We start from the raw sequence: 15,933 nt of genomic DNA, 5'->3' as shown, positions 1-15,933 counted from the left end.
TTGGAAGCTTTTGTGTTAAATCATAAATTGGTTTTTTATGAAATCAAACTAATATCAGTAGAGCCAAAAACTTTGACAAACACAAAATGTTGGATGCTAAAATTTATACGATTTCGAGCATTACGCGAATTTTCCTGTGCTCTTGCTTTTATATACAAACATTTAACCTTATGGTAGATTTTATTGGATTTGACGCTTCCTGGTGACGCTACCAATTGATTCGTAATGATTATTGGCAGTATCTTTACCCTCCCATTTCGGAAAAAAACGGCAAAGCTGTTCTTTTAAACCACCTCAAAATAATGCAAAATGAGGTTAGAGTGGATTTTCTCTTGCACAGTGATCTCTACTTTTACCGGGGTTGAATGATAAGATCCGTGAGTGGTGTTGAGTGTTGATGGAGCAGGGACGATAAATGGGGATGTACACACCAGAATTGCGAAAATCATCACAACACAAAGAGAGAAAAATATTTCTGTATAGCGTTGAAATGACTTTATAAATCGAATCACAAGATCACTTCCTTTTTGACATCATCAATTTTCATCGTTTCAACCCCCGGCACAACACATTCTGACGATGGGATATTTAGACTTTTGTGTCGTACAACAATGTTTTCTTTCGTCACACCCATATAGAATTCTCAACAAAATTGTGCGAATTGTAGATTGAAGATGATCAAGAAAAAGAACCAGTGAAAGTATTTTAATATTCAAAAAATTGTTAGTAATTTATTTGGATAATTAGTCAGAATTTCCTTTTGGAAAGTGAACAATTAAAAATAGAATTTATTAAAGGTATCATGCTATAAAATTCTTCACATTTCTTTTGATAATTCGTTACATGCCATTTGCATGTTTTGTTGGTGTAAGAATGGTGAAACAATTAATACCAACTATTTTTACCACAAAATTTTACATCGTTTTACATACAACATTTTTTGAGGGAATCGCTGAAATTTGTTGTTTTTTTTTTCACCGCAAAGGGAAACCAACGTTATATGGGAAGTGGGTGGGGCAGTTTTATGCGAAGCTCAACATATTTTTACAGATTTTTTTTAAATGAATATTAATAGTATTCCAGCTTTGTATTTCTTGTTTGCTTGATTTGGATTTTGGACATGTAAAAATATATTGCGTATTTCTAATGGCTCTGGCACACCTTTATTTAGATCGAGAAAATTTCATGGAATCAAAATTCGCATCCCTTTCTTTCTCACACGCTTTGCATATGTCTATCTCAATCTTTCCTACTCCAAATTCGATTGGACTAAATTTGATTTGGTGTGATGTTTAAAATAAGAAGAAGAAGAATGAGAAAGAATGAGATAGACATATACAAAGCGTGTGAGAATGAAAGGTATTCCAATTTCGACTTCATGAAATTTTCCTAATCTAAAAAGTGTGCCGGAGACATTAGAAATCAATTTATCTCTAAATGAATACGTTCTTAAGTTATGGACATCTGAACATATATGAAAGAGCTCAATCCTTCCTAAAATGGTGATGTACGAAGCTACAGTCACAATTCTCACGACCAGTGTCGATTAAGAAGTCAAAATTTGGCCTAGTTTTGAGAACTTTGAGTTTTGAGACAAATATCAATTTAAGTTGGTCTGTTTGTTCAAATTTTGGGAGACTGAACCTTTTTTATACCACTTTATTCTTTCATCCTTATGGCTCCGACATTCCTTTTAGATTAGGAACATTTCATAAAATCAAAGTTCACATCTCTTTCTATCTCAAAGATTGTGCGTATGTCTATTCTATTTACTGTTTTGAACTCTTCTTCTCTCCTTCTTCTTCTTCTTTTGCACGTCACACCAAATTAAACTGAGTTCAGTCTAATTTGGGGTCGAAAGAGTAGAATAGGCTTATGAAAATCTTTTGAAAAAGAAAGAGACGCGAATTTTGATTTCGTTAAATTTTACCGAATTAAAAGGTAGCGAAGGCATAATGACTCCGGCACACCTTTCAGATCGGTCAAATTTCTTGAAATCAAAATTCCCATTCTTTCTTTTTCATAAGATTTGAATAAGTCTGTCCCACTCTTTCGAACTCCAAATTGAACTGAATTAAATTTAATTTGGTGTGATGTTCAAAAGAAGAAGAAGAGTGCAAAACATTGAACAGACATATGCAAAGCTTTTAAGAAAGAAAGGAATGTGAATTTTGATTTTATGAAATTTTCCTGATCTAAAATGTGTGCCGGAGCCATAAAGAATCAATTCTACGGTACGTAATTTCAGGAAAATGAATTTTATGTCAATGGCTCTGGCACACCTTTTAGATCGGGAAAATTTCAAGGAATCGAAATTTCCATTCCTTTCTTTTCAATCATTTTGCATTTGTCTATCCTATCTATCTGAGTCTTTGGATTTTCTTCTTCTTTTGAACATTATAACAAATTAAATTTAGTTCGATCCAATTTTAAGTGCGAAAGAATGAAACATCTATATGCAGAACATTTGAGAAAGAAAGGGATGCGAATTTCGATCACATGAAATTTTATCGATCTAAAAGGTGTGCCGGAGCTATATTTTTTTTCAATTTTGGATATGCCATAGAGAAACCTTCCAAATTACCGATTCTTCTATATCACAACAGCATCTATTCTATTTATCTGATTGTTTTACAAGTTTAAAGTGATAAATATCACTGAAATGCATCTATCCTCAAGGTTTTCTTCTAACCTCTGTGAATTCGAGCACCCCGAGATTTTTCCATGTCCATTGCTTTGCATTGAAAAAGTTTAAAACTTTCCAATTTAAAACTTTTCTTTAGACTTTGCCAATCTGTTTCCACTAACATTGAAGTGGATACAGTAAGTCTATCTTATTTCGAATGTCTTCCAACTCTGATATTCAATGTGCGAGAGATATCCTGGCACATATGCCACCCCGAATGATTGTCTCCTGCTGCTTTCTGAACCACTGTGTCTCCCCACGAAGAGCATCTACCATCAGCAACCACTTTTGCGTGAGCGATGAAAAGGAAATCAGAGAGATTCTTTTTCAGCACACAATCCCATGCCCCCTCCAAGAACTTTCTTGGGGTTGACGAGGAGGGAAGTCAATAGAATTGGGCGTCTGGAAGAATGGGATTGGAGGCCAGATATTACGGCCATGTGTACACATCCACGCAATTCCGGAGGAATATTAAATTTTTATTCCCCAAACTAATAAAAGGCGCGCTCACACTTGTGCTTCGTGGAAGTGGTGAGACGGAATTTTCCAAAGAATAAAATGATAAAAGAGGGGGATTAAAAAGTGATTGGAAAATGGATATTGTTGAATTCTTACTGATGCCACAAACATATATTTCGACATTCTCGCTCACGATTCTTATTGGCGGTTGCTTGTGCAAAGTTATATAACAAAAGGTTATTTTAAAATCCGAAATGAAATATTGTGAACTGTACACGTGTTGTATATTTTGAAAGTCTATGATTTTTTTCCTAATTCTTTCAGGAAGATAGGCTTTATGTTAGAAAGGCATAGAACTCAAACTTAAATGCTTACACGGCACATGTTCCTCATGTTCTGTAATTGAATTAATAACATTACACGGAAACGCAATTTTTAGTACTTCCTGTTTTCAGTAGTTTCAAAATTATTGCAATATCTCTCAAAAAATATTGCAATATCTCTCTTTCTTGTGGTTTTTTTTAGGTGTTATAAAGAATAACACTGGATTAATAAAAATAAATGATTGGTTGGTGAAAACGGTGAAAACCGTCTCAAGACGGTCGTTACAAAAATAATATTTACTGCGATAACAAATTTTTTATTTATTTAAAATTGTTTAGTGCCCTCAGGCATAGTTATTACTGATATTTTTTAGAAGGTTTGTGTACTTATTTAGATCCTTCGTTTCATTTTCCAAATAGGTGTGATTATGAAGGAATCACACTTAAAACACCAATTTAGGGCAGAATCAAATCCTCACCGTTTTTCCTTAATTTACACACTTTTATTGCAATTCTTACGCAAATTCCCAAATATCGTATTAGGAGAAGGTGGGGCTACTTTGAGCAGTGGGGTTACATTGATATACGATTTTTCGCATATTTCTAAAGAAAACTGGGCTTTAACGTAGGGGAGACTGGGGCAAAAAGTCACAAAACGGATATTTTATTTTTTCACAAGCTACTAGAGCGCTTCAAAAATTTCTAATTAAGCGCAGTTTTCTAGGAAATTTACCGCTCTACAACTTTGTTAAAGTAATTTTCCTCTATTTTGTAAGGAAATACGTTTATCGAGCCAATTTCTAAAAGGTAATTTTATGACCATTCTCAAAAATGCTCGGGCAAATAGTACCAGACATTGGGTATTATCACATTTTGATGCGCTTCATTACGGGCTTCCATAAATTTGAAAAAATACATAGAGGAGATATTTTCAAAGAAAATTTATTCATATACACCTTTGTAAAACACCGTTTTCTCTGCGAGAAAAGTGAGAAAACGAGAAAAGCGCTTTTCAAGCTATTTTAGAAAAAAACACACAAAAGACTGCAAATCGTTTGACCAATGCAAACAACAAGCGGCGAGGCGAGACATGATAATGACGTTTCTTTTCGCCGTGAGACATCATAAATTGCTTCGGTTTTTGTTACTTTTTGCCCCATACCTTTTGTTACTTTTTACCCCAAGTGGTCATTTTTAATAAAAGAATTTCTGGAGAAAAGAACTTTTGGGAAATTCTAAAATAGATAACGGATTCGTATTAGAAAAAGTCCAAATTATTTACAAAATATTCACCAGTGCATCAATTTTACTTACGACAATAAAGGAGGTCTATGGAGGCTATCTATAGAAAAAAATTCGAACCGCTATGTTTTTTACCTTAGAAGATATTGAATTATGAATTTTTCGATTTATGACTTTTTGGCCCAGTCTCTCCTACTCCAAGAAATCTTGTCAACAGTTTCCAACATGTTTTTCCAAAAAGCTCTTCGAAAATCAGGTCCTATCAATTGAATTTTTAAGATTTTTAAATCAAAATTTCAGAAAATATAATTTAAATGTTGTTTTTTTTATACAATAAACTTGAATAAAAATAAAAACTCATTATATTGAAAGAAAAATTAGAGAAAATATGGTATTTCCTAGTCTTTTTGCCCCATGTAACCCCTTAAAAGAAAATAAAAAAAACTAGTTCAAAAGAAAAGTTTTTAAGTTTATCACATCTTTAAAATTGTCTTCATTATATTGTTATATGCCTATTTTATATTTTAAAATGTTATTATTACATTTTGACTTAAAAAAAGTATAATTCTAATAGTTCTAGTATTAGAACTTCAAAATAATTTTCATTTTACATATAAAATTGTTAAAATTGAACTAAAGCGGAAAAAATATTCAAAAAACTTTTATTTTGTGACTTATAATAAGTAATTCTGCAAATAACTTAAATAAAAGAATTGTTATTTCACTGCATTTGAAAAAAATGGTAGTTGTATGCCAAATGTTGGTATTATTATGGACTCGATTATTTTATTAAATAAAAAAAACGCTATTTAAAATGCTTGAAATTGCAAAAATCTCTTTTTTATTGTTCTCACTTGTGAAAATTCCACAAGAAAGTTCCATATGAGAAAATCAGACACACGCGTCTATGAAATAAAGTTTAATTAAGGTGTGGTGAATTTAAACATGCATCACTTGGTGTTTTCGCGCCGTTGTTGCTTTAAGAAATTAAATCGATTAAAATTAAATTATTAATGGAAATTTTATACCACATTTTCTTCCATACAAAAGCCGACAACACAAGTTTTCCGGCCTGTGGAAGTGAACAAGACGTGAAAGTTACCAGGAAGAGTTTCCTGACATGGAGTATATGTGTGGGAGTACTGTAGAGGGGTATAAGAAGATGTAGGTGGAAGTAGGCAAGAAAAAAATGGTTAGAATCGTAAAAAATAAAGTACGCCCTTTTACGGGTATCTCACACTTTCTACATCCTTGGGATGTTTTTCTCCCCAATTTCCCCAAGCCAGCTCTCTCTCTGGTACTAGAATTGCCCAAGTGGAGGCCGGAAGAGGAGTCAGAAGACGCAACTTCTTCACTTTATTCGCCCATTTGGCCAGGGATGGTGGTTGCAGGGAGACAAGATGATGGTGGCAAAAACGGCGGCATAAAAACAAAACACTCACACAGGGGCAAAATTGGCGGCTTGAAGGAACGCAAAAGGAATGGCGAATGAATCTCATCCCCTGGAAAAGTAAAAAAAATCCCTCTCCGTGAACCATCCCTCCCTACAAAAAAACACTTTCTGGCAAAGTAGTAATCGTCCTCGTGGGACACGTTCTATTTTCCATTTTAAGGAACTTAGGAATTAAGTGAAGGGATGTCTGATGGTGGAGAGTGAAAAAGAAAGGCCTTGCCTTCGGTGTTGGCTTTTCCAAAGATAATTTTCCACCTTGAGAGTATAGTATTTTGCCATCCACTAAAGATTCTCTTATACACTCTTATAGAATACCGGAGATTAGGGTAAGTCGGCCTTTAGACTTAGAATAAATAAATAAAAATGTTTTTTTAAAGTTTTACTTTAAGTCCTCGGTTATTCTTCAAATATCTTGTTTTTTTGCTTTTCTTTTCCATTACAATTCTAAACTGTTGATGAAAGTTAATGCACATGTTGCCCCTAATTTCCCTATACTCACTATAGTACACAATTCATGGTGAGTTAGTTGTTATTCGCTCATGATCACAGCTATTGTGATACTTCAGTTCAGTCAACTGTCTCTAAATCTATCTATAGGGCATAGTTAGGACACTGAATTAGTCAAGTAGTAGGACGCTGGCCCCATAATGAAAGTATCCCGAGTTCGAATTTTTTAAGAGCCTACGTGAATCTTAACTTAAGGCGTCTACACATTGGGAGCAATTTTCGTCAAAAATTGCGTTTTTGACAGAAATTTGACGTTTCCCCCTACAACGCTGCAGGGAATTTCCTTCAAAAAAGCAATTTTTGACAGAAATTGCTCCCAATGTGTAGAGGCCATTAGGGACCAGATTTTCGGAGACCAGTTGGTTTCAAAAAGGTACTCAAAAAAGGACGAGTCGGCATGGTGTATTCATTCTGATTAGATTTTGATTTCGGGCATATCGCGATTCCAGATTCTTTCTCGAGGTGGAGTATCTAGTCCTCCGCTTAGTCGCTTATACGGGTTTCAAACTAGAGTCTTATATCTGAGACTTATGCCGGCTTCAGACTGGAGGTTTAGCCCAGTTCCCTAAGGTCTCGAAAATTTTAATAACAAGCAATTTTATTGATTTTTCAATTCTATTCTAATCAACAATTTCGTAGAAAATCATGCTTGATGAGGAAATGGAGGAGTCAAGACTGATAGCTAAGCCTTAGATCTGAAGCCCGTATTAGCGCTAAAGTCATAGTCTGCAAAGACCGGGTTTTGGCTAAGCTGAAAAATTTGGAGACTTATGCCCTAGACACACACTTACGACTTAAGCCAAGAGACGACTTAGTGGAAAATGATGGAAATTAAGTTTAACCATTATGTCGAGTATAATTACGCTAAGCCGTCTCTAGGCTAATCCTCTGGTCTGTCGAGGCCCTTAGCTAAGTTAATTCAATTCAACTCAATTTGGAACGAAAGTTTAGTGTTTTGCTAATGGCTTATCGATGATGACGCACCCTTCCAGTGACACAGTGAAACATACAATCACTCATATAGGGGGAAGTGGGGCATCATTGAATTGGGCATCTTTGAAATTTGATTTTTTTTCCCTATTTTTGAATGGAATTGGGCCTTATCATGATGTATTTTAGCTGCACAAATGGTTTGTAGAACTAAATTAAATCATGATAAGGTCCAGTTATCATCCAGATGAAGAAAAAATTATACGCATATTCAGGTTTTCATGTAGTATTTTAGGACGTTTTGAATGAAAAACTGAGAAATGATGCATTCAAGATATGCGCAAAATGAAATTTCCATATGATACTCGTGAGAGAAATAATTATGTGTATCAATGTTTGAAAACGCAATTTGTTTATCTCTTGGGAAAATGATATTTGACAGCTCGGCAGAATCCAATTTTGTCAGAATCTAGGCCCTACGTCTCAATTTAGGTCTGAAAAGGTTTTTGGATCATCCTCAGTCACTAAGAAATCCATCTTAGCTAAGAAATGGCATAAATCTCAGGTTTAAAGCCGATCTTATGTCTTAGACATACTTACGACTTAAGCCGAGAGACGACTTACCGTAATTACTCGTATAATCAAAATAATGCTCTGATTATATTTCCATCAGCTTCTGACTAATCCATCTTCCGTATTAAGCCGAGAAACGCTTTAGTTTGTATGGGAAACTGATGGGAATTGAGTCTAAATTTATAGTGATGAATTTCTTGAGAGCTCAGATTTTACGTTTTACTGTTCGAACTTAAAGAGGGAACAGCATGTACAAATCGTTTTTTTCAATTTGCCATCGTTTGAACTTAAAGATAAAGGATATCAATTTTCGGTTCAAGTTAAAATTTCGGTTAAAAGTTAAAAAGGCCCTAGAGAGTACATATATCAAGCGACACGTTCGCACTTGTTGGAAAGGTTTTGGAATTTTCTATAAAATTGAACCGGTTTCAATCGGTTCTGATCCGATAATGAACCTGTTCATAACCGATTTCTATTTTTTATATGAAATTCAGTTAAATTACTCCTGAGGTGTATTTTAGGAAATAATTTGAGTGATTTATGAATCGATTCAAATCAATTGTGAACCGGTAATGAACCAGTTATGAACCGATAATTAATTTTTGCTCGAAAAATAGTAGGGGAAAGTGGTCTGCCTTTGAACGAAAAATGATGTTCAAAATTTGAGATTTTTTTCATAGTAAACTACAACATGAGTTTTACTTTGCACTACACCAAAAAATTCTGTTGTTCATTAAGCTTCTATGCTTACCCCATTCAGGACTCGCAAGTCCTCAGTTTTTCCTGGTGAGGAACTTGAAAATGTGATGTCGATATATTCAAAGGCAGCCTGCATGGTCTGCCTTTGAATGTGGTTGGGCAGCCTTTGAATCTTAATTTTTCACTGAGAATATTAGGGCTGTAACATTAAGTGGCCCATAATTGATTAGCATGAACCCTAATGCACTCAATGAAAACACCACTGTAGTCAAAAGTCATTATACAACAACATTTTTTACATTTTTCTGAAGCTCTGTTTTTCACTTGAAAATTTGTAATAAAACGCCATTGAAGTTGCCAATTTTCAGTTTGAAACATCCCGGCCGGAGCAAGATAGCATGTTATAAGTATTTGTATGACATTCGTCAGACCAAAGTAGGAGTTCTATTCTGCTCCCGGACAGGAAGCTGTCAGATGTTTCAATTTATGGAAAAAGAGGATTCAAAGGCACACATAATTAAGATTCAAAGGCTGCCGCAGAGCAATATTTGTAAACTTTTATCACCCACAAAATTTGTCTCATCTAAATCAAAATGTATTTCGAGAAATTCCATCCAAGAATAACCTTCTATGACTCACAATAGAAGATTTGTTCGAAAAATTATTTTGATTATGAAAAAACACATGAATTGTGGAACATCAAAATTACAGTTTAGAGCTCAGTTTCGTTTTTTTGCCCTAGCACCTAGAAAATAAGAGCTAGGGTCTGAATTTTTTGATGACTTGTGAGGATTATGAATAGCTATCTAATAGTTAATAGAAAAGAATTTATGCTTTAAAGAAAACTGAAAAAATTACGATATTCAAAGGCTGCCGCATTCAAAGGCAGACCACTTTCCCCTAAATGGTAAATGGTAAAGTATCAGTCCGTTCGTTGTTAAAAAAAAGAAGAAAATTTGCTCCTAACCAAATTGAAAAAATTGATGCATAAGAAAGTAGTGGAATTAGTGACAAAAATCCTAAGGGAAAGACCAACCAAGAACCACGAAGGAAGACATAATCACAGCGAACAGACTGGGCTTTTTTACATGGTCATTGCTTTTTTACACCTTCATTGCTTTTTTACACGTGGAAAAAATAATCAAAAAATTGCTACACCAAACCAATTTTTGGACTAATTTGATATTTATTACGCCTTATGAGACAATATTCTTTAAAAAGAAAATGATATATTAGTAAAATTTTCCGATTATACTTGAGAAAAGAGCAATTGACCGGTCAACTGCTTTTCGCTCTTAATTCGAGGCCGAGGTGTTTAGATTTGGCAAATTTTACTAATAAATCATTTTCTTTTTAAAGAATAATGGCTCAGAAAACGGAAAAAACATCAAATTGGCGCAAATATTGGTTTGGTGCCGCAATTTTTTGAATATTTTTTTCACGTGTAAAAAAGCAATGAAGGCGTAAAAAAGCAATGGCCATGTAGAAAAGCCCAGTCTGTTCGCTGTGAATAAGTGTCGAAAGCTGTGGTGAAATTGTGTGTTTGATTCACAGGATTTGATCAACAGATCCCGACGTTCACGATGCTCACGGTCACGTATCTAAGTCAAGAGTTCGAGCACTTCGCAAAGCCTGGACGCTTTGCCACCCTTTTTATTATTAAAGAGGTTCGAGTAGATGATTTCCTGAAACAGTATATGGACCTCACAAGTTCTCAAGCATTTCCTTTGGTTCCTAAATTTCTCGAAGATCCTTCTGGGCTCAATGGATTCTTGCAGGTTCTTGCTTTTCCAGAGAATTTCCTATGACTTTCCCAGCTACATTATGGGTTAAATTATCTCCAATGGAGCTTAGAGCTTGGAGCTTACATAACGTATCTACCATAATTCCATATCTGTTCTTATGATTTATTTAGTTTTTCTATATGGCGTATTTTGCAAGTAAATACTATATCACTGCTGGTTTGAAAAAGGTATATTTTGTGTTTTTTTTTTAAACTATTAGTTGAGCTTACGCAACTTTTTTGTGGTAATGATAAAAAGAGCTTTTTAGGTGTTATCAAGGATTAGGAATCACCGCTACCATAAGCTAAAACAAGCTTAGCATTAGGTTTTGGTTGTGAAAACCCGCAACTTGATCACCCATTGATGGTGTACCAATGAGAAAGCACAAATGGGAGTGGGAATTTGGGATTTTGGGTTTATAAAGCAAACAACATCAGCTTGGAAGCATATTCTACTAGAATCTCTCGCCCATTCATCGTCTCCCTCCGGAAAAGAGGCTCACATGCCAAAGAACACCTGAGGGAAGGTGAAACAGGGATGTTGAAAGTGACTAGCGAGAAGTTGAGAGACACTCAACAAGCTCAACTGAAGTATGAGTAAATCTCTCATCTGATGATGGACATGAAAAGGTTTTTCGCATTTTTTTCTTTTACTCACACCTTCATAACTTTTTTTTCGTTATGGTGCTTTAGACTGATAAAAATTCAAGAGTTTGTGCAACAATTTTTCTTACATTCACACTCTGCTGCGCCCATCCTTGCGTCGGCTGTTCAAACGTCGGTTGATGATGATGGTACTGGTTGTGCGGATGATCTGCCACTGTAAGCACAAATTAGATATTGTAAAACAACCCAAGGAATATCAAGCATATAATAAATATTAAAATATTTATGGGTTACAGTAAAAGGGGGGTAAAAGGAACAAGTGGGTGATGAAGGGAAGCAAAAAGGGAACTGAATATCCCAAATGGGGTTTGATGGGAAGATTTGGTTTTCATGAACAACATCCTGAAAATGCTTATTTCCGAGTGTATTCGAGAGATTATCTGTTGCTGTAAAATTTCTATATTGATTTTGTTGGACCTTTTCTGACATTATTTGGAGAGAAAGAAAAAAAATATAAGCTGATTACTTCGCTGGTTTTAAGCTGATTTTTATTTAGGGAAAAATGTAAAGTAGATGAAAACCATACTATCGGAAAGATATTGCATTTTAGATAACATTCATGAGAGAAAACTGTTTTAAGGAAAAAAAACAGAGCATCGTTAAGTATTTATTATAAAAGAGTTAGGGGAAGTGCCCATGCTTCGTACGATCCCAAGCTTGATAATGACTAAATTTTTACTATGTATCTGATAAATGTGACTCCGCCTTGAATTTTAAAAACTGAGCATTTCCCCTTGTAGGGTAAGTGTCCCAAATTCCGACCAGCTTGCAATTCCGGCCACATTTTTTGTTCCTCGAATTTCCATGAATTTTTAGTTTTTACATACTCTAGAGATTATAAAATGGAAAAGAATAACAAAAAATTTAGCTTCGACAAACGAGATGACGTGAAAATGATTCTGGAAGAATTCCCGAAGGGCAAGAAACTATGAGAATGAAGGTGGTCGAAATAGGGAACCAAAGCTATGTCTACATTTTTATTCATTTAAAAGCGTGTTAAGAATAATTTTAGAGAAACTAAAGACGATAAACTGTCTACAAGGTTCTAAGCAACACTCCTAAAGTAGATGGAATGAAAAAAATTAATTTCTTTTAAAGATATTACATTTCAAACTTGAAACTTTGGCGCTTGCATGCAACTATGCCGAAATTTGGCACACTTACCCTATCTGATAAATGTGACTCCTCCTTGAATTTTAAAAACTGAGCATTTTCCCTTGTTTTTAAAAATATGAGTGCGATGAGTCACATTTATTGAGAAACAGGAAAAATTACTCAATACAAGGCTTGATGGTGCTATTCCAATGAAAAAGTGACCATGTTTTTTAGTACATTACTGTTCTCAAGTACTAAAAAAAGACCACGTCTGTTCCCATACGTCATTTCAAGGAAAATAATGAGTGGAGAATATTAATGCTGCTCGCCGACTTTCCACCGCACTGAGAATTCATGGAAAAACTCATGGAAAACCTGCGAAAACTCACGGTTGAGGCTAAAGTTGCTAACTCCCGGCCATCCAACTGCATCACGCCACCAAGCTGACATGACAGGTTACTCCACACTGACTCAATGTCAGATGCCATTGTGATCGGGTGAAAGCTTGTTCGGAGGGAATATTCGAATTCGGATTTCGGTTGAACTTTTCTTTTGTGTCGGTTCCTGTCATGACTATTTCGTGATTTTGAAACATGACGAGGACTGGGATGAAATTTTTGTGTAGAGAGAAGAACCTTACATCTTGTCAATAATCATGATAAAAAAATGTAGAAAATACTATGAAAGTGAAAACATTGAATTAATCTTGTCGATTTCCTAACCGAAATCCGAATTCGAATATTCCCGCCGAGCAAGCTTTCACCCCGATCTAAATGCGATCTGACATTAACTGAAATAACATGTGGGAACCGTGGGAACAGTCATGGTCTTTTTAGTACTTGAAAACAGTAATGTGCTAAAAAATGCATGCACATTTTTTCATTCGGATAGCACCATGATACCGTACAAAGCATGGGTACTTTCCCCTACATTTTTAAAATTTTCATAACATGGTTTTAATTATGAAATAAAACTAATGTGATGAAGATTTTTATTTTAAAAAAAGTCAAATGAAAAAACTTTTGAGAATTTTGTTTTTCAACAATTATCGATTTTGATTTTGTTTTCGGTCCGTTGATCATCAAAAGAAAAATTTGTAAAAGCAAACCTATGAGTTCGATCGCTCTCAAATTTTCCTTCGGTTTTTTCTTTTTTTGCTCAATTTAAGTTTTCTAAAATCCAATCTAATCCAAGAAGTGAATGTGGAAGATGCAGTCGTAATATCCGCCACAATTGAGAGCATAATTTTCTGTAATTATCCGACTCTCTACTCTGAAAATAATAGTGTTTTTTTTAACATATTGATAGGCTTTATTTGAAAATAATTAATTACCACCGCAATTCGAAATGCAATGGAGAGGAATGAGGAAGTGGGACACTGATGGTATACATATATTTTGGCTCAATACCAACCGTACTGCGGTATCACATCTGGATCCTTCTCATCCTCACTCATGATGGTACCAGCAGAGGTATCCATCGTCGAGGATGCTTTTGATTTAACATCTGTATGCTGCCACCGTGGCTTTTGGCTGCCGCCGCCCTTCTGCATAATGTGTTTCCATTTGGAAGTGTTTGAGTCCGAACGACAAAAAAAAAATATTACACCGGATGGGGTTTGTTTCAAAATGCGATGACACCAGCAGAAATAACCGAGATATAAAGAGGAACAAGATAGAAAAAAGAAATATTATTTTAAAATGGAGAAATTTTCAGGAAAAGTTAGTTATATTCTTTTTTTTCCTAAGCCACAGAATGTATTATGAAATTTAACACTTAAAAGAGAGAAACAGATGGAATTATTTATGGGACTTTTTTTTGTTGAGACAGGGATATGCTCTTGACAAGATGATTCTACTCCAAATCCTTCAACGTGAAAGTTCACAGAGGTAATCCAAAGCGATTAAAAGAGTTGGAGTGTACTCTAAAAAAATATATAGTTCACGAGATATATGAGATGAGATTCTTATTAATCTCAGAGATTGCTGATAAAATTGACTTTGAAAGTTTTTATGTCAGATATGCAAATTTTATATAACACTTATGCTAGAAGTTGAATCATTTTTTTTAAAATAATTTTTAAAGAACACTATTTAAATTAAATACTTATATACCTCTTGTTAGGATTTATAAAATAATAAAAAGAGAAAAGATCCTCCTTGCAAAGTTTAAGCCAGTTTTAGTTGAGATTTTCAAAACGCATAAATAACTTTTTCAAATAAAATCGATACACAGAGAGGAAAATATAAAATAAGACATACGTTACGTCTCTTACATTTTTATTTCACTTCCCTAAAAATTGAAAAACAAATAAATAAATTTTAGGACAAGTTTTAATGGCATTCATATCATGAATGCACAACTTTCATACCTGCTTTGCCTTAATTTCTTAGTATTCCTGTCAAATTTTTCGTTTTAATTCCTAATAAAAATCAACACAGGGGAAAAGTTGCTAATTAATGTAGAAGTATTAACAATTTGAACTGAAAAGATTTAATTTAATAATATGCTACCGTTCCGGAGCTTGAACGGTAATAGATATTGACTTTTCTTCTCAGGTGACCCCCCCTGCATTTCCCTAAAAGACATCCTCTAGCGAGTCCTTTTACTAAAACTACCCCCTACCCCAAGAATCCCCTTGAAAATTATATTTTTTGGTTTATCTCAAAATAACTCTTTGCAATTTCATTCATTTTCTAATATGTTGTATAACTGTGTATAAATATTTCGTACGTAGACACTTATGACTGGAAAATTCAAAATTTTGAATTTTCGAAGCTCAAGGGTCAATTTTTCAAAGGCTCAATTTTCAACGGAATTGTTTAAGTTTAGTTTTTTTTTTGAAAGGTTTTGAAATTTATCCGTAATTTATCTAACTATCCGTGTCATTAGTCTCAATCGATAATCGATCAAGCACCGGTTTTCGATTACTTTTTTTTCTAAATATTTCTTTCTCTTTAATTTTGCAATTTTTTTTTTATTTTTTAATTTCTTCTTATTACGGGAAGACATTATGGAATATACTTAAAAATGAAAAGAATAAAAATTTTGACTACATGAAATTTTTGTGACATAAGAAGAGTACATAACGTACTAAATTTTTGAAACTTAGTAAGGTTAGTAAGAGGAAGTTTAAAGCAGGCTAGTAGAGAGTTTCCTATGCCCAATTATCAATTATTTCAATTAAGGGAAATGTAGGCATGGTTCACACACAATGAACCAAACGATGCAAATTTTTGTCTTTGTTTGCATAAAGGTGACCATTTCTCAGCTCGTCTCATGAGGCCAATAATTATTTATCTTATAGCTCAAGAAAGGACGAACTAGCTCTTTGCAACCAAAGAGAAAATTAGCATCGTTTGAAGGTTCACTGTGTACGAACCATGCCTACTGTCCTCTAAATAAATTTAGAATTCTCAATACAAAATACCTCAAGGTGTTATTCAAAGAAATTTTAAAATTTAAACAAAAAAAATCCACTAATTTTAAGGCTATCGTAATATTGGATGATTGCATA

At 34.2% G+C, this 15,933-nt stretch overlaps 1 protein-coding gene across 1 annotated transcript in view; it reads right to left on the bottom strand.

Annotated features, from left to right (window-relative positions):
* LOC129808040 (neural cell adhesion molecule 2) overlaps nucleotides 1-15,933 on the bottom strand; it is a 325,350-nt gene that overhangs the window by 21,809 nt on the left and 287,608 nt on the right. Inside the window, exons 20-21 of the mRNA XM_055857702.1 lie at nucleotides 13,830-13,962; nucleotides 11,390-11,475 (exon numbers count right to left, since the gene is read on the bottom strand). Coding sequence (XP_055713677.1) covers nucleotides 11,390-11,475; nucleotides 13,830-13,962 — 219 coding nt within the window. The remainder of the gene's footprint in view (nucleotides 1-11,389; nucleotides 11,476-13,829; nucleotides 13,963-15,933) is intronic.

Source organism: Phlebotomus papatasi, chromosome 3, assembly GCF_024763615.1.
Source record: "Phlebotomus papatasi isolate M1 chromosome 3, Ppap_2.1, whole genome shotgun sequence".
NCBI classification, from domain to species: Eukaryota; Metazoa; Arthropoda; class Insecta; order Diptera; family Psychodidae; genus Phlebotomus; species Phlebotomus papatasi.
The sequence above is the reverse complement of the archived record's forward strand: the minus strand, read 5'-3'. Positions and strand labels throughout refer to the sequence as shown.